Source organism: Anastrepha ludens, chromosome 4 (assembly GCF_028408465.1).
Source record: "Anastrepha ludens isolate Willacy chromosome 4, idAnaLude1.1, whole genome shotgun sequence".
Taxonomy (NCBI): Eukaryota; Metazoa; Arthropoda; class Insecta; order Diptera; family Tephritidae; genus Anastrepha; species Anastrepha ludens.
Genome location: NC_071500.1, coordinates 129,035,670 through 129,062,499, shown reverse-complemented (window position 1 = coordinate 129,062,499; position 26,830 = coordinate 129,035,670). Strand labels below are relative to the sequence as shown.

Below are 26,830 nucleotides of genomic sequence, written 5' to 3'. Positions count from 1 at the left end.
GCGAACCTAGCTTTTTATGCCTGTAAGATAGCTTTAGGTAAGACCTGGGGAATTAAACCTAAGGTTGCTCATTGGCTTTATATTGCTGTTGTCAGACCCATTATTCTATATGGAAATGTTGTCTGGTGGTGTGCTATGCAGAAAAAAATCTATTCAAATTTATGGAATAAGGTGCAGAGATCAGCGGAATTAGCAATATGTGGCGTCATGAAAACCACGCCAACCATAGCTTTGGATATCATATTACATCTGTCACCCCTAGATCTCTTGTGCAAATACTCAGCGACCTGCTCCGCTTTAAGGCTCAAAGCGAGCTCGCAATGGAAGACTGTCACACATGGACATTCAACCATCTTAGACTCCTATACGGATATACCCAGTGATTGTGATTATCACCCTCCCATTCTCTACTTCGAAAGGAATTTCTTAATGAAAATCCCTTCTAGACTGGAATGGTTTGAATAAGATCCAACACCCAACACACCCGTTAAGATTTACACGGACGGATCTAAAATGAACACCTGCGTAGGATCAGCGTTATATTACGAAGAGCTTTCCATTAGTGAATCCTTTACACTACCGGATTATTGTAGTGTTTTTCAAGCGGAAATAAACGCTGTTCAAGAAGCCTTAAGATGGTTAGAGATTAACAGAATATCATCAACAGATATCTGCATTCTATCAGACAGCCAAAGTGCTCTACGAGCCCTGGATGCATTCCAAACAACATCAAGGACTGTCTTACGTTGTCGTCAATCTCTTAATGAGATGGCCAAAAAATATCGTATAATCTTATGCTGGGTTCCAGGCCACAGAGAACGGTAGGGCTGAGCAATTTGCAAGAGAAGGTAACTGCATGCCAAACATAAATAATTTTATGGGGGTACCTCTCGCAACTTGTAAGCTTCTTATTAAGGACGCACTAATCAGTTCTGCAAATCAAAGATGGATTAGGGTTAATACCTATGAAATTGCAAGGCAAACATGGCCAAGGCTAAATCTACGTCTTTCCAAGAGTATTATAAAATTGAGTAGACTTCAAATTAGGACCTTAGTAGGGGCCCTCATAGGACATTGTCTCATAGGAAATCATGCAAGGAGATTAGGCGTTCACACGCATGATTTCTGTCGCAGCTGCAGAAATGAGGAGGAGTTGGAAACAATTCAATACCTTTTTTGCACATGGCCAGCTTTAGCCAGAAGCAGGAACAGATATTTAAGATCCTACTTCTTAACGAATATAGATAACTTATGTACACTTTAGCTATCAACAACCTTTTACGCTTTGTCAAAAGCTCAGTATGGGTCAATATGGAAAGGGAAATGTAGCTCAGCCCCCGCGGTTCACAACGGACCCATTTCGTGGTCTAAGTGGCATCATTGTCTCTATGTACGATGCGGCTTTTAAACCTAACCCAACCTAATAGTATTAAATAGTAACACATTTTTTCTTTCCGTGTGTCATTGATCGACGGTCTTCACTGTTCCACTAAGACTTTTTATCGCATTCGAACTTACCATGGAGCTTATGGAATCTAGATCTTGCTAGACCCGGGATATCTATTAAGAAGTCAAGCATACGACTGGTTTGCTCGTCTGTGGCACGATTTCTTTTAGGAGCTGTCGATATCATCCTGAAGCAATATACAAAAAGTATTAATAAAACATTAATTTCAAATAAACTGTTATTTTATTGTACTTACTTTATGCAAATACAATTGATAAAAAAAACATTCAAAATTGAATTAACAGCTTGGCTAAACGTCTTTTTGTTATTCTTCTTTGCGTTATTCGACCATTTCGATATTTAATTTCACAAAGATTCCACTCTATCAGTTTGAATAAATAGAAGAAGACAACTGTTTAGTGTTAGTTAACATAGTCTGTGAATAGCACGATCATTAGTGCTGCAGACAAAAATAACAATCGTCGAATCGCTTAAAGTTAGTGAATCGCACTACTGGTTTATATCTCAGTCGATGGTTACAACAGAATAATTCGTTCTGTAACAAAAAGGAAGCCCACCAAAATTTGTTTCAAAGGACTAAAAGAATAAATTACCAAGGTCTGACTAATTTCCAAAGTAGAGTTCACAAGAAATTAGGCAACAAATCAAGAAAAATCAGGGATAATTAATGAGGTTCATGTAGAACCTAAGAAGCTACAAAAGCGTGATTTTAAGGGCTGTCTTCAACCGTGGGCCTACAGATTAAAGAAACACATTGAAATTAATCGAGATTATGTGGAAAATATAAAAATTGTGAAGATTAAAAATACCAAATTAAAGTATTTTAATATTTCGTTCCATGCAACTTACCGGACATTTGTTAGTCCCTATGTACTATACATGCTGAAAATTAATGATCAACAATTAACCTGTTTGGCAAATTTGATTTAATAATGACCAATCGATATTTATAGCAAGCTTTTTTATTTAAAAGATGGAATAATGAATACAATATTTTGTATACTCTTGTATTAGCATCAGCCGTTCTATTTTTCGCCTGAATAATATTTATATCTTGGTTCTTTAGCTAAAGTCAAAATTGTTTTAATAAATATTAATTAAACAGACTATTTTATATGAAATATCAAAACATAACCTCATATAGTCATAGGAGAAACTACATACTTTCGATTAACATATGCGGGCATATATTATATGTATGTATATACTTACATTACAAGAATAAAAATAAAAAAACAAGTTAAATATTAAATAAGACCTATTTTGAGCCTTTACCTACATCCACGTACGCCAATAGTTTATTATTATTATTATCATTTTTGCAGTTGGGGAGCATTACAATCAGTTTTTTTAATGCTCTACTTCTATAATTAGATTTTAAAATTGTTGTAGAGTCAGACTACAGAAAAATATTTTGCAGCCTAATGGACGTTTAGGTTTTCCAATTATTTTGACGATTGTTATTTGTTCCTGGAGCCTGTGGGGGCGGTATCATTTCCATTAAATATTGCCTTTGAAGCTCGGCAGCGCGTTGTATGTCGGCCAAATTAGAAGCTTGATTTTTTGAAGACGAGGAAGATGAGTTCTTCTTGTTAGTGAAAGCTAAATAAAAGAATATATTGTAAATATGAAGTTTGAATAAATTAAATTACTATATAAATGGTAAAATAAACAAGCGTACACATTTCCTTAAATTCACAAAATATTAAGCTTAATTAATTGAAAGCCTCAAACCCATGTAAGACATATAAGATGTTATATCAGTATACCATATACCTGGTTGGTTGGTTGGTTTAAGTGGTGATTCTTCCAGAATCCAACTAGCGTTTCCGCACCATTTTGTTGGCACATCCTCGTTACCAACTTGTTTAACGGTTATTTACAGCATAACTATAGCTTGGCTATCCGAGAGAATGGCGATATTACCCTTAAAAGAGAAATCTGCGATTAGTAGCCTACAGGCTTTCCCAATTGCCAGTACTTCCGCCTGGAAGACACTGGTGGTATTAGGGAGACGCACAGATTTCTCAATTTTAAGTCTGTGAGAATATATACCAGCTCCAACACCGCAGCCCATTTTACTTTCATCCGTATAGACTGTAGTGTCGAAGTTGTTTAGAGAGAATCCGTTATTCCATTCTTCCTTAGATGGAAAGACAGTGGCAAAATTCCTATTGAATGTTACCGTCGGGAAGATGTAGTCAGTTCTCACCGAGATTAACAGAGTTTGTCGCAATAATAGACTAGCATGACTATAAGTTTTTTCTCTCCAGCGACCCGCCTCATTTAACCTAATTGCACTCATGGTTGCCATCTTCTTAATATGTAGGTCAATTGGAATAACGTGTGTCAGTGCATTGAGAGACTCTCTAGGACATGATCTGATTGCTCCGACCGTTATTGCACGGGCTGATCTTTGTATTCGGCCGAGCAGTTTGGTACTGTACTCTCTCCCTAGAGCCTTCCACCAAACTACCGAAACATACGATAAAATAGGTCGAATAACCGTCTTATACAGCCATAATGTATGCTTAGGTTGAAGACCCCATCTTCTTCCAAGCATACGTTTACAGGCATATGCAGCAATTTCTGCCTTCCTTACCCGTTCTTCAACATTTAATTTCCAGCTTAGTTTGGAGTCCAGAATTACCCCTAAATTACATATACCTGAATTGCATATTAATGTTTGTGGAATAAAAATTCCATGAAGTAAAATGTGAAACCAGCAAAACTGTTTAGTAATCACAACTCCCTTCAAAGAGAAATAATGCATGTATATTAAATTTATAGGTAATCCTAAACAGGTGGAAACTACAGCTGACTTCGCTTAATCTCAAAATTTTTTTGACCTATTAATAGTACGTGCAAATCAAGAAAGTATTAAAAATGTTTGCAAATGGCATCGTGCGTCAATCATATTTGAAACTTGCGAGCTAGACTGCTACAGTATACAAGCAATGGAACGCGTAAAGGTCAACATTAATATTTCCATTACTCAAATAATTTTTTTATTTAGAAAAGTTACATAGAAAAGTTATTCAAAAATAAAATTGATGATAAAATATGTGCCGATGAATACAAATCATACTTATAAGTTTCTAATTATACCCGCAGAAGCTGGGGCATGACAGCATCCGATTAGCCAGCATTTGAACCTCATCAATGTGACTTTAAATATTCTGATATTATTTTTTATAAAAGCACACAATTACCGATTATATTGATATCCCTTCATCATATCCCGCTGTTACTTCTGACACTAAAAGGCAATTGGTTTTATCAAAAGTGTTTTGAGGACAGATACCAAGGATACTATTGAAGTTAGTGGCAGATTAAAAAAAATCAGATACAGGGTTTGATTGAAAAGTAATGTGCCTTATTTTTTTTAAGCAGTTTTATTAAACCTTTTGGCTTATACAACTAATATTCTTCAAAATAGGACGCTTGAGCGTCAATACACCGCTGGTAGCGGTCCTTCCACAGCAGGAAACTTAAACTCATCCGCCGGAATCGCGTTCAATTCGGCTGTCACAGTTTTTTGGATCGCCTCGATGGAGTCGAAACGCCTCCCTTTCCGCTTTCTTTTCAGGCGCGGAAACAAGAAGTCCGGAGAGGACAGATCTGGGCTGTAGGGAGGGTGGGGAAGCACTGGAACCCCCATATTGGCCAATGCAGAGGTGCAGAGGAAGGCGGTATGCGCCGGCGCATTGTCGTGATGAAGGGTCCAATTGTTGATAAGGTCGGGTCGAACCCGGGCGACGCGGTTTTTTAGCGGAAGGAGCACTGCTTTGTAAAATGCCGCGTTTACAGTGCTTCCTGGAGATACAAACTCGTTTTGTTTAGCTTTACGCAAAATTTGATCGAGTAACATTGCTCCAACGATCGCTGCATTTTCGCCACTGCAAAATCCTAACACACTTTTAAAACAGCTTTCACGCGCGGAGCGATGTTGAATGCACCGCTGTTGCCAGCGAACTGGGGCCGGTTTCTAGTGGAAGGGGAAGGTCCAACGATCATTTTCCCCCCACCAGCCGATTTGGTTGATCGCTTGGCAGACGCTCCGCGCGGGAAGGCTCATTACTTTTCAATCAAACCCTGTAAATGTATTAGGTGAAATAAGATGTTCTGAGCATTTTTTTTTTAGTTCGACGATGAAGTTAACAAAGTTAAGATTTTCCGATTTAGATCAAATTTGACGTTTTTTGGCTAACCTTCAGTTCCTGAGTAATGAAAAGAAAGTTCGCATGACAGTCCAACTCAGAATTTCTAGGATTTTATCGACATTTTCTACGATCGGCTTACTAGAACGGGCCTCATCTCCGATTTTATTTTCCTTTACCGGCAATTCCGGAGCCGTGAGTTGTGACACATGTCTCACTAAAGACACCTAGCTGAAAATGCTCAGAAATTTTTACTTCATCTAATATGTTGAATTGATAATCATTTATTGTTGTCCTTTAAAGATATGTATTTGATTTATAGCTTATAAGTAACTATTATTCTCCACGCTAATTACCTGCTACTTGTGCCGCCTGAGCCATCGCCATTTGATACGAATACAGAAGTGGTGTAAACTGCATCATATGTTGCGGATTAGCAGCTAAGCCTTGGCCCAAAGCTGATAGTTCAAACAACAAAAAATGTTTTATATTAATGTCTATAGCTGTGTTAAAATCACTAAACCTGCCTCGAAGAAGTTGCTGCTGGAATGCTTGGAAAGCTGCTGCTTGAGCGGCCGAAGATGCATTTCCCAGGCCGCTAACTGACGAATTCGCAGCCCCAGCTGTAGATATGTTCGATAATCCTCCTAATGCTGAAAAATTGCCCAGTTGACCAAGATTGCTTAAACCGCTTATACTAGCAAGACTGTTCAAGCCAGGTAAACTCCCAAGCGCACTAAGTTGAGCAGCAGCAGCGGCCAGCGCTGCAGTGGTGTATTTATCATATTGCTGCTGCTGCTGTTGCACCTGGTCGCGCTCACGGTGTTGTATTTGGTTTGTTGGATTTGGCGTGGGCTGTGATGCTGCCTGTTGGTTGCGTGAAGAACGTGGGGTAGTGGATGGTGGAGGGGTGGGCGTTTGTTGGATGCATGGTGGCGGTGTGGGACGTGACGCAACACTGGGAGTAGGTGTATGACATTTTGTAGGAATGACGGTTACTGAAGGCGGCAAATTAGCTAGCGCACTAGGTGTAGCTTGTTGCTGCTGGTGTAACTGTAGTAGTGGTTGCTGCTGAAGTGGAGATTGTGCCGATGAACCATGAGCATCTACAGGTGATGGACTACCTTGACTAGTTAGTCGCTGTTCAATTTCTTGTTCCTAAATATAAAAAAGTATTTTTCAAACTTTTTTTTCTTTTTATAACTGTTTATTACCTGTTGAAGAGCTTTGACAAATGCCTGTTTTAGTCGATTTGTGTGTTCGGCCTTTAAAGCCTTCTTAACATTAGTTGTAACGCACTGCTCACAAATCACTTTTGGATCTTTATTTCCTTTGGCCAACAATGAAAAAATGAACAAATTAAAATAAAAAAAGTTTACTCATAATTTACCATACCCTGCTTATCCCATTTCCAGACAGGAGTGAAATCGATTTTGCACTGAGCGCAATGGAAAGGTGGAACTACTGCAACTGATTTTTTATTGTTAGTTGTTAAATAATCCACCACTGTTTCCAAACCCAGTAAATATACAAATTCAGTATTACTTGGATTGGGTATGAAGTGCATTTCCGGTGGAGGTGGCTTTGGAGGCGGTATCTAAAAAAATTAGGTTGTAATTAATAATTGAAGGTGTAAAAAACATTTTATTTTTAATTTGGAATTGAATATTCTTATAGTTATATGTAATTTCAGTAAATATTTCATTTACGAGTGTCAGATTATGAGTATTTGCCGGCTGCAGCTGCCTACAAATTGAACTTATTTAAATATATCATATAAGTTACGATAATAACTGAAAATACGTTTCGAAGGCGTCAATACATCTTTTATAAAGGGTCTTTCAAAAGTGACGCCTAGGAGTGAATAATTCCTAAACGGTACCTTTTTGTTTGCCATCTTTGACATTTGTCAAGTAGACAGAAGTACAATTTTACACGATAGTAAAACGCCTTAAAATGTATTGAAACTTATTATGAAAATTGTCGATCTTTAAGAACATATCGCGTAATTTGTGATTTTTTTTTCAAGAAACTGATTCGTTCTTGCTGTAGCACAAAGCGTTGCTGAATAATCATCGATATCAACTAGGCATTCATGAATTAACTTTTTGGTGTATTTTTCCTGTAGACGTGCTCATGGTGGACATTTAAATGATGTAATTTTTTACATATAATTGTTAAGAGTTTTGAGTAAGGTGTGAAACCTGAAAGAATCTAAATTAGTACAATTTTTATTTTAAAACTATATCTAGGCGCGTCTTTTGAAGTATCATTATTATATACACTTGCCAGAAAAAGTATCCGTACACAAAGAAATGAAAGCAATATACAGTGCACTCGCGGTAACTCGAATAGCCGCTAAGTCGAACGACGTGCTAACTCGAACACATTTTTTTCCCTATTGACTAGTTTGTAACTCGAACAATATTAAAGCGCTACAACTCGAACAAAAAAACAAATTTATTTGTACACACATTCTTTTCAAACATGTACATTTTGTACATACATACATATGTAATAGTATATGTATATAAATTATATGTATACTAGTGTATTGTCCATATGAATATTTCGACGTTAATATCCCGTTAGTTTTCTGGGAACAACATCTTGCATTGACCAAATTGCTTTAAATTTGTCATTTGTAGTGTATCAGTGCATGTGAGTAATGGATCGTAAAAGGTTGAAGTGTTTAACATTAAAAGAGAGGGCTGAAGTCCTTAACAAAATTAAACGTGGATGTAGTGTTACTTCTCTAGCGAAGGAATATGGGGTAGCCAAGTCCACCATAAGTCTTATAAAAAAGAAAGACAAGGTAATTTTAAAAGCAGTAAACAACACGTTTTTGGGTCCTGGGAAGAGGAGAACTTTAAAAGCTTCTGAGTTTCCTAAAATGAAAGCCGCTTTATACAAATGGTTTCTGTGCCAAAGAAAAAAGGATTACCCAATAAGTGGACTCATCTTGAAAGAACATAACATGAAAAACATAATTTACAGGTCGAATTTACGCTTTATGATGTTAACAAATGGAATGATGGTGTCGAATTTACCGACACAGAAGTAATAATTGAAACTAGTGATTCTGAGTCTGAGTTTAACAACACAACTGAGACATGTGAGCGGATATCATCTGAGGAGGCAGTTAGCTCTATCAATAAGGTAATTCAGTGGGCCACAACTGAACAAGTAAGCCCCGCAAAGGTTAACACTCTTCAATTGCTGCGTGAAAAAGTCATATTCAACATTGCTGCAGGCAAGAAAAGACAAACACACATTACAACTTTCTTTTCGGCCTAACTTTTCTGTTAAAGCTGACTTTTTTTGTGTAACTGACACAAAGACTGCCAAATATTTGATGAAAAATATTGAAACGAATTAATTATTTTAAACATATTCATGTTCATATCCATATGTAAATAAATAAATAAATTTAATTGAAAAAAATCGATATCGATGACTGTTTTTTTAACATAGCACACTCAATTGATAAGTCGAACAAATTCGATAAATCGAACAGCGCCTGTTTTAATTAGTTCGAGTTATCGCGAGTGCACTGTATTAAGAAAAAATCATTGTAAAAAAACACTAGAACTGTTAAACTTTTATGAGAAATGTTTAGTCAGTAATTTTTCTACAATTTCTATACATTTTTTCCTAAGTACATCTTTCAAAAAAATTGAATTTCACAAAAAAAAAACAATAAACTTCACTTCAACGGTTAAAATATTCATATTTAACAAAAACAAAATAAGGTGTTATTAACTTGTGTGATAACCTTTCCGCGTTAGGATCTCCGCAAGTTGGTAATTTTGCTCCATTCATTTATTCTTACGATTTTAAGCATTTCCTTGGAGGTTATGTTGTGCTGACGGATCCTGCGCGCCAGAAAATCCCACAAATGCTCAGTGAGATTGAGATCTGAGGATTGGGGCGGGTTGCACTATTAGTGATTTGTGTTATACAGGCATGCTTCACAGTTGGTACAAGATTTTATTTTTCGACCGCGGTACCGCACTTTCGCCACACTAGTTTACATTCCCATGGCAGCCGGTTCTACGTTACCGGAATGACTCGGGTTTTTCCCGATCAAGGGCTGCCGCCCCAGTACACTAGCCCTGTCTAGTGTATCGTATATCACCCTACCCCTTACGTCACAGGAGCAAACTCTCGCAGCAAACCTGCTCCAAATGCTTCTCCTCAGGGCTGGAGTCGAATCCAACCCTGGGCCAGAGGTATTCTACTGCTGCGTCTGCCATCAACGGCTTCACCCGAACTCCACCTCGGTTAGGTGCAATAAGTGCAACGGGTGGAGCCACCTTAAGACCTGCTCAGGCCTTAAGTCGCACAGGGAGTGGTAGACACGGTATGTGGCCACGTGTTGCTCCCGCCAACAGGCGTCTGATGCCTCCACGGCTACCACACCCCCTGATAGGCCGGCACTACCAACCGCCACCACAACCCACACCTAAACGGTGAGGAGCCTATCGGAGCAACACAACTCCCCCTCAACCCCTCCCATCCCTTCCTGCTCCAACCCCAGTTCGGGGACAAACCAGCAGCTCCTGGTCCCCCGTACAGTCTGTTCCGTGTGTCAGACCGTAATACCTCGGAATCTGGTATCAGTCCAATGCAATTCCTGCAGTGGCTGGTGCCATTTTCGGAGATGTTCCGGCCTGCGCACCACCCGTGAGTGGACAACTGCCTACGTTGCCCCCTGCTACAGAGCTCTGCACCCACTACCGCCCCCGGAGGCGCGGCCGCCCACCACCATCAGGCCGCAACAACCACAGTGGATTGCGCAGCAGGTCCAACGTAGACAACCCCACGCGTCCCTCACCCCCCGGATTACACAGACCTCACCGAGAAGCTTCAAGCTTCTCCAGTTTAACTGCAACGGACTTACGAGTAAGGTCGACGAGATAGTTGACTTTATGAGCCGGCACAGTATTAAAATAGCTGCGGTCCAAGAAACAAATTTGCACGCTAGGTCATCTCTGATCACCAGGGATGGCTATAACGTGCACAGACACGATCGATAGTCCACCACACAGTGCAGTATCGTCTCATCGATGAAGGAATCGACCGTAGGGACAGCACCTTAGAATGTTAAGGCATAGCTGTCCGGTCAGGCGATTCCGAGCTCGAAATATTTAACGTATACATACCCCCTGTCACCTGCTGCCCGGCAGGATATCACCCTGATATTGGTCCGCTCATCAGAGGTGAAAACCGATTGGTTGTAGGTGACTTTAATGCGCATCACGATCTTTGGCATTCAAGCCTGTCAAATGATCGTAGGGGACAGCAATTGGCAGAGCAGGTAGACGACTCGTCATTCAGCACTGTGAACGACGACGCCCCCACCAGGGTAGTGGGCAATTGTAGCAGCTCGCCTGACCTAACAATAGCTAGCGCGGGTCTGATAAATAGCATAACGTGGCGACCTATGCTATCGCTTGCATCAGACCACTTGCCCATTATCGTCTCGATTGAGAGACCTGCAGACTTTGTTTCCGCGAATCACCGGTCCTATTTTAACTTTAAAAAAGCTAATTGGGCCGGCTTCACGGAATTCACCGAGAACACCTTCGCCGCTCTTCCCATCCCCACTGATGTGCGCGTGGGCGAACGCGCATTCCGCAAGGTGCTCACAGCTGCTGCTGCTCGCTTCATCCCAGCTGGAAGTTATAAGGACATCCGTCCTCATTTCCCAGCAGAAGCAGCCAGTTTAGTGAACGAGCGTGACCACCTACGCCAGGCCGATCCCGGGGATCCCCGCATAAGGGATCTCAATTTGGAGATCCGGCAACTGGTAAATCAACATAAGCGGACTAAATGGGTTGAGCACCTGAAGACTTGTAACCTCACCTCCGGGGTGAGTAAGCTCTGGTCCACCGTTAGGTCCCTGGCGAACCCGACGAAGCACAACGACAAGGTGGCTATCACCTTCAACGGTTGTACTTCGTCGGACCCGAAGAGATGCGCGAGTTATTTTAGCCGGCTGTTCATACTGCATCCTCCGGGCGACAGAACCAAACGTCGTGTTACCAGAAGGCTGCACAAACTGACGAACGACAGTGCGCCACTTACTTTCTCCGGTGATGAGGTTCAGGGGGTCATCAACAAGTCGAAATCATCGAAAGCCATTGGCCCTGACGGATCAAACGCGCTGATGCTGAAGCATCTGGGACCCCTGGGAGTAGGATACCTCACAAGGGTCTTCAATTTGTCTCTGGCCACTCTCATCATCCCTGACAAGTGGAAAGCAGGGAGAGTGGTCCCACTATTGAAACCTGGGAAACCCGCCAACCAAGGGGAGTCTTATCGGCCGATAACTCTCCTTTCCCCAGTAGTGAAGACACTTGAAGCCCTCCTACTCCCACTCTACACGACACACCTGGCCCCAGCCCCACATCAGCACGGATTCCGACGAGTGCACAGCACCACCACGGCACTCACCGCCATAAACGCCCAGATAAATCGCGGGCTTAACCAAAACCGCCCCTGCGAGAGGACTGTCCTAGTAGCGTTGGACCTAAAGAAGGCTTTCGATACAGTCAGCCATTCCACGCTACTAGATGACATTTATCAGTCGACACTCCCGCCAGGGCTGAAGAGGTGGTCCGCGAACTACCTGAGCGGTCGGCACTCGTCAGTGATTTTTCGAGATCATATGTCAAAGCAGAGGAAGATTAAGCAAGACGTACCGCAGGGTGGTGTCCTTTCACCCTTGCTTTTTAACTTCTACATCTCGAAGCTCCCCCAACCACCAGCGGGAGTTTCCCTGATCTCATACGCTGACGATTGCACGATAACGGCGTCGGGCAATGACATCGATGGCCTGTGTTCCAAAGTGAACAACTACCTCACCGACCTTTCTCGCTTTTTCACTGCGAGGAATCTCCAACTTTCCCCCACCAAGTCCACGGCGACCCTTTTCACCACCTGGACAAAGGAGGTCAAGCTGTCCCTTAAGGTAAAAGTCGACGACACACCAATTCCGACTGTGAATAACCCCAAAATTTTGGGTGTAACCTTTGACAGCTTGCTCTCCTTCTCTGCGCATACAACCGCAATTGCCACAAAAGTCCAAAATCGCAACAAGGTCCTCAAATCGCTGGCCGGCAGCACTTGGGGCAAAGACAAAGAACTGTTGCTTTCGACATTTAAGGCAATTGGCCGACCGGTTCTAAACTATGCTGCGCCTGTCTGGTCGCCTGGTACTAGTGATTCGCAGTGGACAAAGCTTCAGACTTGTCAAAATACCGCCATTCGGACAGCGACCGGGTGCCTCCTGATGTCACCCATACAACATCTACACAACGAGGCACAAATGCTCCCAGTTGCGGAGCACAACAAATTGCTCAGCAAGCAGTTCCTGCTGGGGTGTTACCGCAGGTTTCACCCTTGCAGACACCTGCTTGAGCCTGAGCCGCCTCCCAGGCACGTCAGGAGACACCTCCTCGACTACGCTGACGAACTCCAAGACAAAACTGACCGAAACCTACTGGACCGGACAGTATTTAGACAGTCAATAAACGACATTCACCGGGAGACCGTTACCACCTTCATGAACTCCCGTCCTGTGAATGCCGTAATCGGAGTCCAACCACCACCTATTGCAGATGAAGAGCTCCAGCTTCCCCGTGAGACTCGTGTAACATTGGCACAATTACGTTCTGGATATTGTAGCAGGTTAAACTCCTACTTATCCAGAATTCACCCCGACATACCAAACACATGTGCGGCATGTGAAGGTACCCCGCACGACTCTAACCACCTCTTCACATGCCCCCTCAATCAGACTCATCTAACCCCCCTCTCCCTCTGCACCCAACCTGTCGAAACAGCATGTTTCCTGGGCCTACCCCTAGATGAGCTAGACGAAGACGACCGATGATATACTTACACTGACAGTACTAACTATGCTGTTAAAACAACAACAACAACAACTTCCTTTACTGCCAAATATGCAATATTTGAAAAATAGAACACGTTCCCAAAATTCTGGAGGCTTGTTAAAATATTCGTTTGCAAAATCCATACGTTTATTTCTGTTGATTTCGGATATGTACGGTTTCTTACGTGCTACACATCCGCAATACCTATTTTTTTAAGTATTTTACGTACAGTATCGTCGTGCACATGCTTGCCAAAGGAAATTAAAATATTTTTACATATTTGAGAAGCCGTAATTCGAGGATTATTTTTCACTGATTGGAATATGGTTCGTTTTTCACGTACGGTTAGCTTGCTAGGTCGAACAGAACGTGGCCTTGACACCATTGAGTTGAATTGTATGTTTGAACGAAATACTGCGCAGAAGTGTGACTTCTTCCTATGATTTGCCCAATTTCGCGGAAAGATTTGCCTTCATTTGAGGATCATTTTTCTTTCGCCAACACTAATTTCCTTAGTTTTGAGGGTCATCGCTATTTCTTGTACACAAAAACTTTAAAATAATTCCAAAGTGTGGGGAATCCCTGTTTTCATGTGTACGGACACTTGTTCTGCTTCGTTGAAGTGAAGTTGTTTGTTTTTGTTTTGTAAAATTTAATTTTTCAAGATGTACTTAGGAAAAAATTTATGGAAATTGTAGAAAAAATATTGTCTAAACATTTCTAATTAAAGTTTAAAATGTTTTAGTTTTTTTTTTACAATGAATGAACAGATTAAAAGTTTTCATTTATTTGTGGACGAATACTTTTTCTGGCAAGTGTATATATATATATATATAATTGGCGCTTACACCTTTTTTGCGTGTTAGGCTGAGCCTCCTTCTATTTGTGGCGTGCGTCTTGATGTTGTTCCACAAATGGAGGAACCAAGTTGGCTTAAAACGTTTTACTCCGAACGGCAAATATTTTTTAAGAGCTTTTTCATGGTAGAAATATACGCCTACCTACTACTATTTATTTCCATATTATTATTTATAATTCGGTGACTGCGAATAATTCACCCAGGTCAGCTAGTTTTACTTAAAAGTTTTAGTCAAATTCTTATAGCTTATTAACCTTCACTAGCATTGCATTCTCTGTCTCATGAATCTCCTTAAAATTCGCACCTTATATTTCTCAATGAGGTTGTTCCACTTTTTTAACATGGTGTTATGCTCCTTAGCAGGGAACATATGCGGCTCCTTTGGCTCGCTATCCTGAGTGGAATATTTCGGCAGATCAGTAGCTTCATCCACTGCATGTAACACAAGCTGGCCTGAAGTTAACCAACACATTTTGGCTTTTATTGCGAATAAAATAAATTCTACGACAGCAAAATTTTAAAATACTTCAAATGCAGCGGGAAACATTGAGATATGCATTTAATCCGTAGGAATTGGATGACACTTTGTAAGAATAATTCTTGGTTACTAAAATATAACTTCTGCTTAAATATGAACGAGACGTTATCAATAAAACGGTCCGCGGATGACATATGGCAAAAATATATTTTTTGTTTTTTGGTAGGACTGTTATAAGCTTACATGGCAAATTTCAGCGTGATATGTCACATAGTTTGTTTTCTGTGCTACTGTAAACAAGTCAAGCTCGAGTGTGTTCTTTGAATTTAACGATGGAAATTCAAGTTGAACAAAGAATTTGTTTGAAATTTTAAGGTTATGCTGACTGTTTTTTTCGATTACGAAGGTGTGGTGCACTCGGAGTTCCTTCCGCAAGGCCGATCGGTTAACGCTGAATATTATTTAGACGTTTTAAAGCGTTTGCGCGAGAACATTCGTCTTAAAAGGAAGGAATTGTGGGACAACAAGTCATGGTTCTTGCATCACGATAATGCCCCAGCTCACACATCACGTCTTGTCCACGATTTTTTTAACAAAAATAATGTTAATATCTTTCCGCAAGCACCGTATTCGCCTGATATGGCTCCATGTGACTTTTTCCTGCTTCCCAAGCTCAAGTTGTCGCTCCGTGGAAAACATTTTGAGACAATTGCTTCTCTGCAGCACAATTTGTTTTTGAAATAATTTTCAAAACCCTTTGTTAAAATTTTTCACCTCATACGAAAAATGGCATACAAACAAATTTCATAAGAAAAAAAATTGGTTTATTAAATTTAATACTTACATTTCACTATTCTTAATCCTTTTGAATGTTATTTTGAAATTTTTTTCCGAGAAATAAAACACGCCGTAACAAATTTAAAAAAAAAATCACAGAATGGCATTACGAATGAACTCAGTAATGACATTCTTACGAATTTCGAATTTACGACGTAGTTATTCGAACTCAGAGATTCTTTTCCATATAATCTGCTAAAATCGTGATATCATGGATTCGGCTAAATATACTTAATCTTGCCATATATTGGTGACAAATTTTACAAGTATACGATGAGAAATTTCGCTTGAACTAAGAAAACTCGCATTGCAGTCATTGCATTACATAAGTGTCAGCAAGAGAGATTTACGAATTGCGGAAAAAACTTAATATTTCAAGAATGTTTGTTTACCGCACCATCATCGTTTTCTCAACTGTCTGAAGTGACAGTGCAGCCATAAAAGCTGTTCTAGAAATAATTCGCAAAAATCCCTCATGTCAAGAAATTAATGTATCGACCATGAATGGTGGAGAGTGTCTTGTAAAGGCGTTACATCTAATTATTGTGAAAAAGAGGTTAAGACCGGGGCAAAAGTGTCTTAGAAGGCGTGGTGAAGCATTTGCACAGTACTCTCTTGGAAAACGTTGGATCTTCCAGCAGGATTCTGCACCCGCCCATAAGGCAGAAACCACCCACCAGTGGCTAAAAAACAATATTTCTGTATTCATAGCCGCATAAGATTGGGCGTTTGGTAATAGCGTATAATTTCATATTTATAACGGACTTAACTTGTAATAGAACTTAAGCAGAACTAAGTAGTTATGGTGATACGCGGAAATAAAGTCGGCAGGTTTATTGATCCAGATAATAAAATCCAATCCATGTTTTATCGCCATGTTATTCTATTGATCAGACCAGCGCTAGCAATAGCGAGGTTAGGCGAGCTACTGCATATATCCCTATTCTGGTGTGAGTGTTATTGTTCTTCATACTGAATGTCAATCTGCTCGGTAAGTAGTGTACATACCAGAGCACCAATGTCAGGGTGATATCCTCCCAAGAAGCAGGTGGCAGGGGTATATACATGCTAAATATTTTAAGCTCCACATCGCCTTACAGGACAGCTACTTGGGGCGGTTACAGATGCAGATTTCAACAGCAGAGGACAACGTAGTCATTGACCTAATCTCGAGGAATTTACAGACCAGAGTATATCCACTAGTCAAGTAAGGTTGAAATTCAGGTTCCGAGGTATTCTTCTCTTTGGGAGATGCGGCAGATGAAATGATAAACAAAAGTGCAACTTGCTACATACTTAGAGACGGGAAGGTAATTAAGCTAAAGGCACTTTAATACCGTCTTTACTAACCGTATTATACCTTCACTCAGCACGTTAACCGGTGTGAGACTGTTTTTTGTCAACACTATTCCGGCTAATGTAGGAAACAGCCTTTTTAAGAGCAGTTAGGCAGTTTATTTCACTAATAAGCTTACTCACACAGCTTATCATATATTAACTCGTAAAATAAGTTCATTGCAGATATTGTTGTTGCCTAGTTCTGTGTTAGTTTATTATGCATTATTCCAATATTGCGAAACATCGTCGTCCTAATCTACCTATATGAACAAAGTTCAACGAATTCGTTAGCCACACTTGGGCCTAAAATTCAGTTACACTTATATAATACAAAAAATAATAATAAACGAGTATAACTTACTTGTAAAAGCGTTTTCTCCAGCTGCTTTCGCAATGCTAATTTTGCGGCTGCTTGCCTCTGTGCCGGTGTAAGTGCTTCATCACGAGGCGCACTGCGGTCATTCTTGAATTACAATTAAAATTATTGATTATGATTACTATCACACATAAAATTAGTCTCGAACATCTTAAGCCTCTGGAAAATATACCTTTAAATCCGATTGCTGTTGCTGCTGATTTTGTTGTAGGAGGGTTGTTGAAGCAGGTGTAATGGAAACTGAGTTATTTATCATCCCAGATATTTTTGAAGTTTCATTAATATTGGTCTGTGTTAATTCAACAGAAATACAATATATTTTAACAGATAATCAAATTTCAAGAAAAGGTTTATAACAACATTTAGTACTCCTACTCTACGTTAGCGCATTTCTGTTAAATGAAATTTAGTTTATTGACTTAATCTTAAAATTACGAATATAATACAAGTTTAAATTGCTGTACCTATCGCGCCTTAGACACATAGCCACTCCCACATACTGATCATTTAATTGCTATATTTCTGATTGTTACAAACGATGAATACTTACGATGACGCACTGTGTATAACAAATATATTATACTAATTCTGATCGACCCAACACCCAAAAAATGTGTGAGCGCCAATTATATATATATATTCTGATTGAAATATTATTGTCAATTTTCGTGGAAGATTTAAACAGCCTAGCTCACATTTTATGGTACACTCTGTCCCTGTTTTTAAGAAACTAATGTTTTCGATTTTTTACAGTTTTAAAAATTGATTTGTATTTTCAATGGTGCGAAAAAACTAGAAATGTTGGGAAACTATTCCGGTAATGATACTCTAAAGAAAACAGCCGCTTACGAGTGGCATGAACGAAATGAACATGAAATCGAAAACATCAATAAAGTGAAAATTAACCACCTGGGCTGGCAGAAGGCTTGGACGTTACTTATGGATGCGTTCACGGCATTGTGGCAATGATTTGGGTTTGCGCCGTGTTGCTGCAAAGTTTGTCCAAAAGGACCTCGCCAAAACATGATTTCCAAGGCTGAATTGGACCCAACATTCATCAAACGTAGCATTACAAAGAGAAAATACCAAACCGAGTTGTCGACAATTCAGTTATTATACATTTCCGGTACTTTGAAGTAGTCAACGCAAGCAGACTTTGAAAGCGAACAATCGCGATCACTCAAAGATTAATCGCTGCCAATTCCAATGAACGAGAGGTCGAACCGACGAAGCTGGCAAATGAACTCACCCATGAAAAATATTATACTAAAATAAAGTGACTTAATTACCACATGTGACTACACGAGTACTTGCTGTGGTTGTTGTTTTATTTACTTCGGAGTTGGTTGTTGCTGAGGGGTGAATTATGATTAGAGGTTTCAGTATTACACATTACGTAAGTTGTAGCATTTACTTGGCACGGTCATGCACTCAAAGGGTACTATTATAGGCTACTTCCCGAGTGGGTCAATGAGTCTAAAAATCAATAATGCCTTTACGGTAGACAATCTCTTTTGTTAGTTGACCTAAAGAAGTAGTAGCCTTGTCTAGCAAGCGCACCAAATACATTTTATAAACTGTAGTTGGATTTGACTATTATCATGGTCAGAGGACGCAAGTGCCAGAAATAGCGTTATATTTAAACTTTCATAATTGGGTAAAAGTTAATATGATTTTAAGTTTAAAGCTGTATCACAAAAAACAATTACTATTAAAATAAGGTAAATGTAGTTTCCTATGCACGTATATAATAGGTTTGAATGTTTGTGTGAATTTAAATAGCATAAGGTTTTGGGCAAGGCTTGAAAAAGAAAATTTAATAAGAAATATTTAAAACAAACAAAAAAAGTTTGTTATTAGTGGCCTATATATATGTTTACCCCTGTCTGCAGCAACGATTACGTTACAATTACTCACATTGCGTGGTTTCACTCCAGAAGGTGGTGCCGTAGTCGGCGTAATAGTAACTGAAGGAGTAATTGTAAGGTTCGGAAGATTGGAACGGGAGTGAATCCTATGAGATGAATTTGAATTGCCTGAAGTCAACGTTGTTCCTCCTGGCAGAGATGATCGAGGCGGTGGAAGCACTGAAGAGCTCGTGCGATTAAATGATGCGGATGAAGTTGCCATTGTACATGGAGACGGCACTGAATTACGACTGTTTGTTGTACTTTAAATTAAATTGATTAATAATATAAAATCCTACCAGAAACTAAGAAAACAATACCTACTTTATATTTACTGCATTAGAACGACCTTTTGCATGGTTCGACACAGATACTACCGATGTAGGTGTTACACTTAACGAACCCTTTGAAGTTAGTGCAGTTGGGATAATGCTCATGGGATTGCTCGAGGAAGTTGCGGGTGTAAGTGCTAAATTCTCCTTCATTACGTGCTGCGACTGCTTAAGTTTTTTAAGCAACACTAATTTGGTTTCTTCATTTCGCAGATCCTCTCGAAGTTTACGCAAACCCTTTTCACGTTCTTCAATTTCAGCAGGAGACAATTCTTTAATCGGCACATATGAGGCCGAATCTTCATCATCTGTTTCAGAATCTATGTTGCCGTTATGTTGTCGACCATTCAAGCGTGCTGGTAATAAAACTATATCTGGTGCCTCTGCGTAGGACTTTGGTTCAGTCCGTGGCCTAAGAACACGACGTTGCACTTTATTTTCTTCCTGCAATGCTAATTCTGCTACAATAAAAGCAATGATATATCAAGTTATTAATGTTCATATAATGTGAAATTTCTTACCACTAGTTGAATTTGTGTTGAGCAGGGATGATGCAGGGGTAATAGTTAGACCTGAATTTTGCGATAAAACGCGAACGTCCCGAATTGCTGCTGAAGTTATTGTAAGTGCTGGATCCCGACTAGAGCCAAGGCTTAAATCTACAACATCATCGACTTCCATTTTTGCCATCTTTGGATATCAATGAGCTTTAGTCCAGGTTTAACTGAACTACAAAATAAAACGGAAAATAAAATAAACATAACGATCATCATTACAAACATCATCAAAATTGTAAAATTTTGTATTACTTCAAATCATATTTTTTAACCTCAAAGAGTTGCGAGTTGAAGCCAACATGCTTTGCTGTCGCTTTCATTGTATAACGAAATAAAAAATAAAAGTTTGGATGAAATGCCAATTAATGCTTTGCTAAGTTAAATAAATATAAGTTTGTCCTGAAGCCTAAACCAATACTATAGCATTAATTTGTCGAATTTAAATGAATTGTATTTATTAACCAATAAACAATATGCTTACAGACATTTGACACCTTAATAACAGAAGGAAATGAAAGAACATAAGAAGTATCTAACGAGAATATTAAACGAGAAACCAAATTTTAAGGAATAAGCATTAAACTGACGGCCTTCGGCATTGAACTGAGCATTCATGCCATATACAGTTTTAGCAACTCTCTCATAAAACGCTTCATTGCAGATAACACGTGACATAATAAGACTTCAGCGGGACACGGGTTATACAGTAATGCTGATTTCTTTTCTCGCAATAATGTCGCATTTATTCCGCCCTGCGCCGTAACTGTAAAATGTTCGTGTTCTTTTCACAGCATATTCATAGGGTGTGTATTCTTTTCTCAAACTGTTGTAGTCTGGCCAGGAGAGTGAGTGGCATTTTCTCCTCCTTTTGTGTACACAAATTGTACGAAATCATTAATTGTTAAAAATGAATTTGAGTAAAATGTTTTATATCCATAGTTTCATTATACAAATTATATATAACATAAAGGGTGGCGCAAAATTAACCATTCAACTTTTTACTAAAAAAAAAAAAATTATTTTGATGACGGACCTTACGTGTTCCATTGCTTGTCTGTTTGTATGCTGCAGCTGTCTAGCTCACAAGTGTCAAATATGATTGCCGTAGGACGATATTTGCAAATATTATAAGTCTTTCCATAATTGATTAATTTTGCGCCACCTGTTATAACAACATTATAGAAACGACAAGAACTTTGTTCTGATAACTTCGAGTTTATTTGGCCTCGATACACAATTTGCGCGATTTAAAAGTTTTTCGAAAAAGTGTTCCGGATGTCGGTACAAGCCTTTTGGATGCCCTCTAAGGACGCAAAACATTTTCCGTTCATGGCCAAATGCAATTTTCCGAATAGGTATAATTCACAGGGAGCCATATCAGGTGAATACGGTAAGTGATTGATGGTTAAAATGCGATTTCTGGTCAAAAAATTAGCCACAAGAGCGGATCGATGAGATGGTGCATTACCACGCAATAAGCGCCAGCTTCCTCCTTCGCGGTATTCAGGGCAAATTCGACGAATGCGATGTAACAAACGCTTCAAAACGTCAAGATAGAAAATTGCATTGACGGTTTAAACAGTGGGCATGAGCTCCTTGTGGACAATTTCCTTGGAATCGGAAAAACAAATGAGCATCGACTTGATTTTTGATTTCTCCAAACGTGATTTTTTGTGAATTCTGAGCAAATTTTGGTCCTCACTTAACTTGTGCGGAATAAAACGTGCACAGACCTTTCGTAAGCCCAAATTACCAGTTAAAATGCGATAATCCGATGTTTTGGAGATATTCAACTCCGATTTCATGAACTTCAACGATGATTTCAGTTCATTTTTGATACATTTACGAGCATTTTCGATGGAGTTTTCGGTAATTACAGATTTTGGGCGGCCGTATGTTCATTCTCATTTATATCCTTACAACTATCTCTGAAACGTGTAAACCACTCATGAACTTTGGCACGAGATAGACAATCTCGCCATAACCTTTTTTCATCAATCCAAATGTTTCGGTAAACGTTTTACCGATTTTTAAACAAACATACTGACACTTTAGACGCAATAACTTCGCTTCCACTGAACCGAATGTTACCAAGCTTTCACTGGAAGTCAGGTAGGGATGTAACTTCCAACGCACTAACTCAGTAAAAAATATGGCACCATCAAAAATATTTTAATTTTGCCAGTCTTGTTTATTTTGGACTTAACCTTGTATATACATAAATAAGCAAATAAATAATAATCGCCTCCTGTTCGTGTCGTGCGTCTTGATGTTGTTCCACAAATGGAGGGACCCTACAGTTTTAAGCTGAACGGCAAATGGTTTTTTATGAGGAGCGTTTTCATGGCAGAAATACACTCGGAGGATTGCCATTGCGGAGGGGCGACCGCTATTGTATACAACTTTTTCTAACATTTGGCTGTTTCATGCACGGAGATTCGAACCTACGGCGGTGGCATATACATTTACTATTTAATATTCAATTTGTGGGAGTGCTGAACTTTTCCTGTTCTATTCTCAGAGGGCGTTTCCAAATATTTTTTATAATGTCGGCGTATAATGAGGAGACAGTTCTTTTTTTCGCGAAAAGAAAACACTACAAGCCTAGGAATAAGTCTAAAGTCTCTTTTAATTTACTAATGTGAAGGATTATATATTGTAATTATATGAGTTATCATGCTCAGTATGAAGAACATATGAACCTGCAAGACATTTAATTTCATAATAAAGAAATTATACTTACTCTTATAAAATCAAGAAGAAATGTCATTAATAAAGAGCTGAAATAATAAGGAACCTAGGATACTACAACGGGACGATACATTATCAATTAGAACAACACAATGCCTATTATAGTATAGATAATACATAGTCCGCCTCAAAACCTAAGCACGCAAGTGTAGCTGTCAATATTCGCTGAGATAACTTATCACAAGCCCTAGAAGAGTACGTAAGTACAAATGACATCAACTTGGTATCCATTTAGAAAGGTTTCCAAACAGTCCTCCGCGAAACAATCTAGATTAGCAAACGTCTACTTACACCCAACAAGCCCATGTTGATTAGGACGCAACAAGTGTTAAATTGAGAAAAATGTATATTATCCTTAACTAAATCTACACTCAAAAACTTTAGAGATGGTAGTAAGAACAGGTGTATACAAGTTAATTTCCCATCATAAATGATAAAAACGAAAACCTGTCAACAGGTAGCAGCAAATTAAAAATGTACCCCAACGGCTTAATCAGAGAAGAACATCTTTGAAATAAAGAAGCTGATATAAGTATACTAGAAAATTTTGATTCGACGATATCATTATATGCGCATGTACATCCTCATCCGTATCAGAGGTAAAATTAGACGGGAAAAAATCCAGCAACTGCCTTAGCTGAAACACAGTTAAGCTGAAGTGATGCGGGAATATTTAAGCAGATTTTCTTAGATTTCATGAAACTACAAAAGAACTTAGGATTATATTTTATGTTGTCAAGCTTATTATATTTAGATTTATAGAACTCTCGCGCGAAATTCTATCACTTGAATAATTGAAGTTTTTATAAAATGTCTTCTTCGGTTTCCGTAGACGTTTGAGTTGTTTAGCGAAACTTAAAAATTTGAGGATTAAGTAGGGAAATTTGACTGGGGCAAAAGTCAAAAAACTTGGACTTAAAAATATTGTAACAACATAATCATTTCCAGAGCTGAGGCCAATCTTCTGATTGACAGATGATAGTTCAAATCATTCAAACTCTGATATAGACTGAGAGGTTATAAGAAACTAGTTGTACATGAGGACTTAAAATTTATTTTAAATATAACAAATACCAATTCCAAAATACGGTTTATATAATTTAAAAACCATTGATTTGTGACAATTCAAAGTTAGTTATCACCCATTTATGCATGATTTACAAGTACATTGTTAACATACGGGAAATTGGAACTGCCCGCCGAATTATATCGACACACAGACACCACATGTACCACGTAATTTTTCACATATCTGATCCACTAGAGCTAGTATCAGGGAATTTCTTTTAGATAATTTAACATATTTTTTCTGTCTTGCCAGGCGATCGCAAACAAGTTTACTGCATGATATTTGTATTAAGAATGTTAATGTTAATTTACTTCGCTTAGATTCTTGCAATGGCAGTTAAAAAAAGTTAATTACGAGTTTCAAACCAATTTAGATGAAGATATGTCGTGATACCAGCAAAATTCAAAAGGCTAACGCCGCTGCTAATATCATTAAGAGGAGTTCATCATCATTTCCTTTATCCCCCATTGCAGCATAAGGCCTAAGTGGAGCTAGTTACCTTTTTTTTACGTAATCTGAAGGCGTTATAATTATATTGTTGGCAATACCAAGTGCCAGTGAAATGGAAATATTATCAGTTTCTTGTTCAATGTATTAAAAATACTTTTATTTTATTTGGTACCGAGGTCGCGTTTAAAATTTTATTTCTCAGCCCATCATGGTTTATACAATGAGCGCAAAAGGACATTACAGTGAAAATATAAATATATAATTATGTAAGTATGTATAAGCGCTGAACGAAAGAAAGTCACGAACACAATACTCGCAAATCAATTAAAAAATTGTTATTCCAATTTAAATTTCGCGGGTATATCGATTCGGAAAAATAGTTTTCTTTTTGTTCTCTAGTTTAATGTATTTTTCTAGGATGTCATACTATATGCGTATAACACGTCGCTTACTGGTGACGAGAAACAATTTGCACCTGCACATATGATACCTGCATAACTTTTGTGTGAAAGTGGGTTGGTTACTTTTAAGTAGAAATAGATTTGAATAATTATGATATTCGAATAAACTGTTGCTAAAAAATTGCAAAAAGTATAAAAGCATAAAAATTTACTTACAAAAAACTCGTCGAAAAGTTAAAATTAAAGAAAACACTTTCGTGACAATAAAACACAGCATCCTGGTGTCTCAAAGGGAAAGAATGTGCAACGAGATGGCAGATCGACAGAAATGAAGCCTTTCACCTCTTTTTTCCAATCCCCTTACACCGCCTTCACTTGGTGACACTGTTAACCTAGTGCGGAGATCAAGTACCTATCTTTTTACAAGGAAGAACAAACCTTGGTGGATGCCCTAGGAACGAAAGACTTAAGGTGAGCACCCCCGAAAGGCGACTGACCTTTAGGCTGACAACCTAATGTCTGTAAAAAAAGAAACTTGTCTCGACACATCATCAACAGCCTCGGATAAGAAATGGGCATCAAGACCGACCCGTGTAACGTTTAAAGGACTATGATTTGACACTTGGAACATGGAATGTATTGACTATGCTGCAACCTGGAAAAATGGCGGAAATTGCAAACGAACTAATGAGATATCAAACAAATATTTGTGCACTACAAGAAATAAGGTGGAAAAGTGATGGTGAAGTGAAAAAGAAAGCTTACTCGATTTTTTTTAGTGGTTCTGAAACTCAAGGCTTACGCGGAACAGGATTCTATGTAGACAGTAAAACCAGGAAAAGCATATTGAATTTTTCTCCCGTGAATGATAGTATATGTTATTTAAGATTGCAAGGTAAATTTCAAAATATAACTATTATAAGTATATATGCACCTACAAACGATAGCACTGATGCAATAAAAGATAAATTCTATGACGACCTTAGTGACGTAACCACCAATATTTGCAAACACGACATTTTATTGATTGTAGGTGATTATAATGCAAAAGTAGGAAAGGAAGAAGGCATCATCGATAAAGTTGCGGGAAAATTCTCTATACACAACCACTCAAATGACAATGGTATACGAATGTGTAACTTTGCGAGTGCCCACGGGTTAGTTGTCAGTAGTACAGCCTTCAAGCACAAACGAATTCATCTTCAAACTTGGAAAATGCCGGGCCACAATATGGCTAATCAGATCGATCATATACTTGCTGACAAAAGACATGCTACATCGGTCATAGATGTGAGATCATATAGAGGCGCTTCCTGAGACACAGATCACTATCTCGTGGTAGCTAAGTTACGACAACGAATTTCAATAGTAAATGACAACAAAGGCTATAAAAAATTAAAGTGGAATACAGATGAACTTATAAATAATGAAGATATGAAAGCAAAGTACAAAGATACGATTGAAAACATTTTATTTAATGAAAATGGCACAAATAATGACTCAACTGAATTACATAGATATTGAAGATCAATGGTATAAACTGAAAGCTGAAATCGTAAAAACTGCAAAGAATACTATTGGAGAGAAGAGATCAGCAATGAACGAATGGTATGATGAGGAATGCAGAGGAAGCTAGAATAAAATATATGGAAAGAAACACACGTACAAATAGATTTCATTATGAAAATAAAAGAAAAGAAGCTAAGAAAATACGAAAAAAGAAAAAAAAAAAAACATACATGAAGCAGCAAATTGAACAAATTGAAAGCGATTTTAGAAAAAAAAAAATGTCAAAGCTATGTATCAGAACATAAAAAAACAGACTAAAACATTTCAACCTCGAACAAATATATGCAAAGCAAAGGATGGTTCCATAATCAGCGAAAAACAACAAGTAATAGATAGATGGAAAGAATATTTCAACGAACTACTTAACAAAGAAAACT

At 38.6% G+C, this 26,830-nt stretch overlaps 1 protein-coding gene across 6 annotated transcripts in view; it reads right to left on the bottom strand.

Moving 5' to 3' along the window:
• Positions 1 to 2,713: 2,713 nt before the first annotated feature.
• The window catches only part of LOC128861177 (transcriptional repressor p66-beta), a 68,427-nt gene continuing 44,310 nt past the window's right edge, over positions 2,714 to 26,830 (bottom strand). For 4 of the 6 annotated variants that reach the window (XM_054099104.1, XM_054099106.1, XM_054099103.1 and 1 more), the window contains 10 exons: positions 20,178 to 20,385; positions 19,649 to 20,117; positions 19,335 to 19,587; positions 17,590 to 17,706; positions 17,403 to 17,504; positions 7,024 to 7,225; positions 6,843 to 6,958; positions 6,156 to 6,786; positions 5,985 to 6,086; positions 2,714 to 3,070 (listed from right to left, as the gene is read on the bottom strand). In XM_054099104.1, the coding sequence (XP_053955079.1) occupies positions 2,901 to 3,070; positions 5,985 to 6,086; positions 6,156 to 6,786; positions 6,843 to 6,958; positions 7,024 to 7,225; positions 17,403 to 17,504; positions 17,590 to 17,706; positions 19,335 to 19,587; positions 19,649 to 20,117; positions 20,178 to 20,346 (2,331 nt within the window). In that variant the 5' untranslated portion in view covers positions 20,347 to 20,385 and the 3' untranslated portion in view covers positions 2,714 to 2,900. Of the gene's footprint in view, positions 3,071 to 4,527; positions 4,728 to 5,984; positions 6,087 to 6,155; positions 6,787 to 6,842; positions 6,959 to 7,023; positions 7,226 to 17,402; positions 17,505 to 17,589; positions 17,707 to 19,334; positions 19,588 to 19,648; positions 20,118 to 20,177; positions 20,386 to 26,830 lie in introns of those variants that run through there. The other 2 variants (XM_054099107.1, XM_054099108.1) reach the window with 2 other exon arrangements.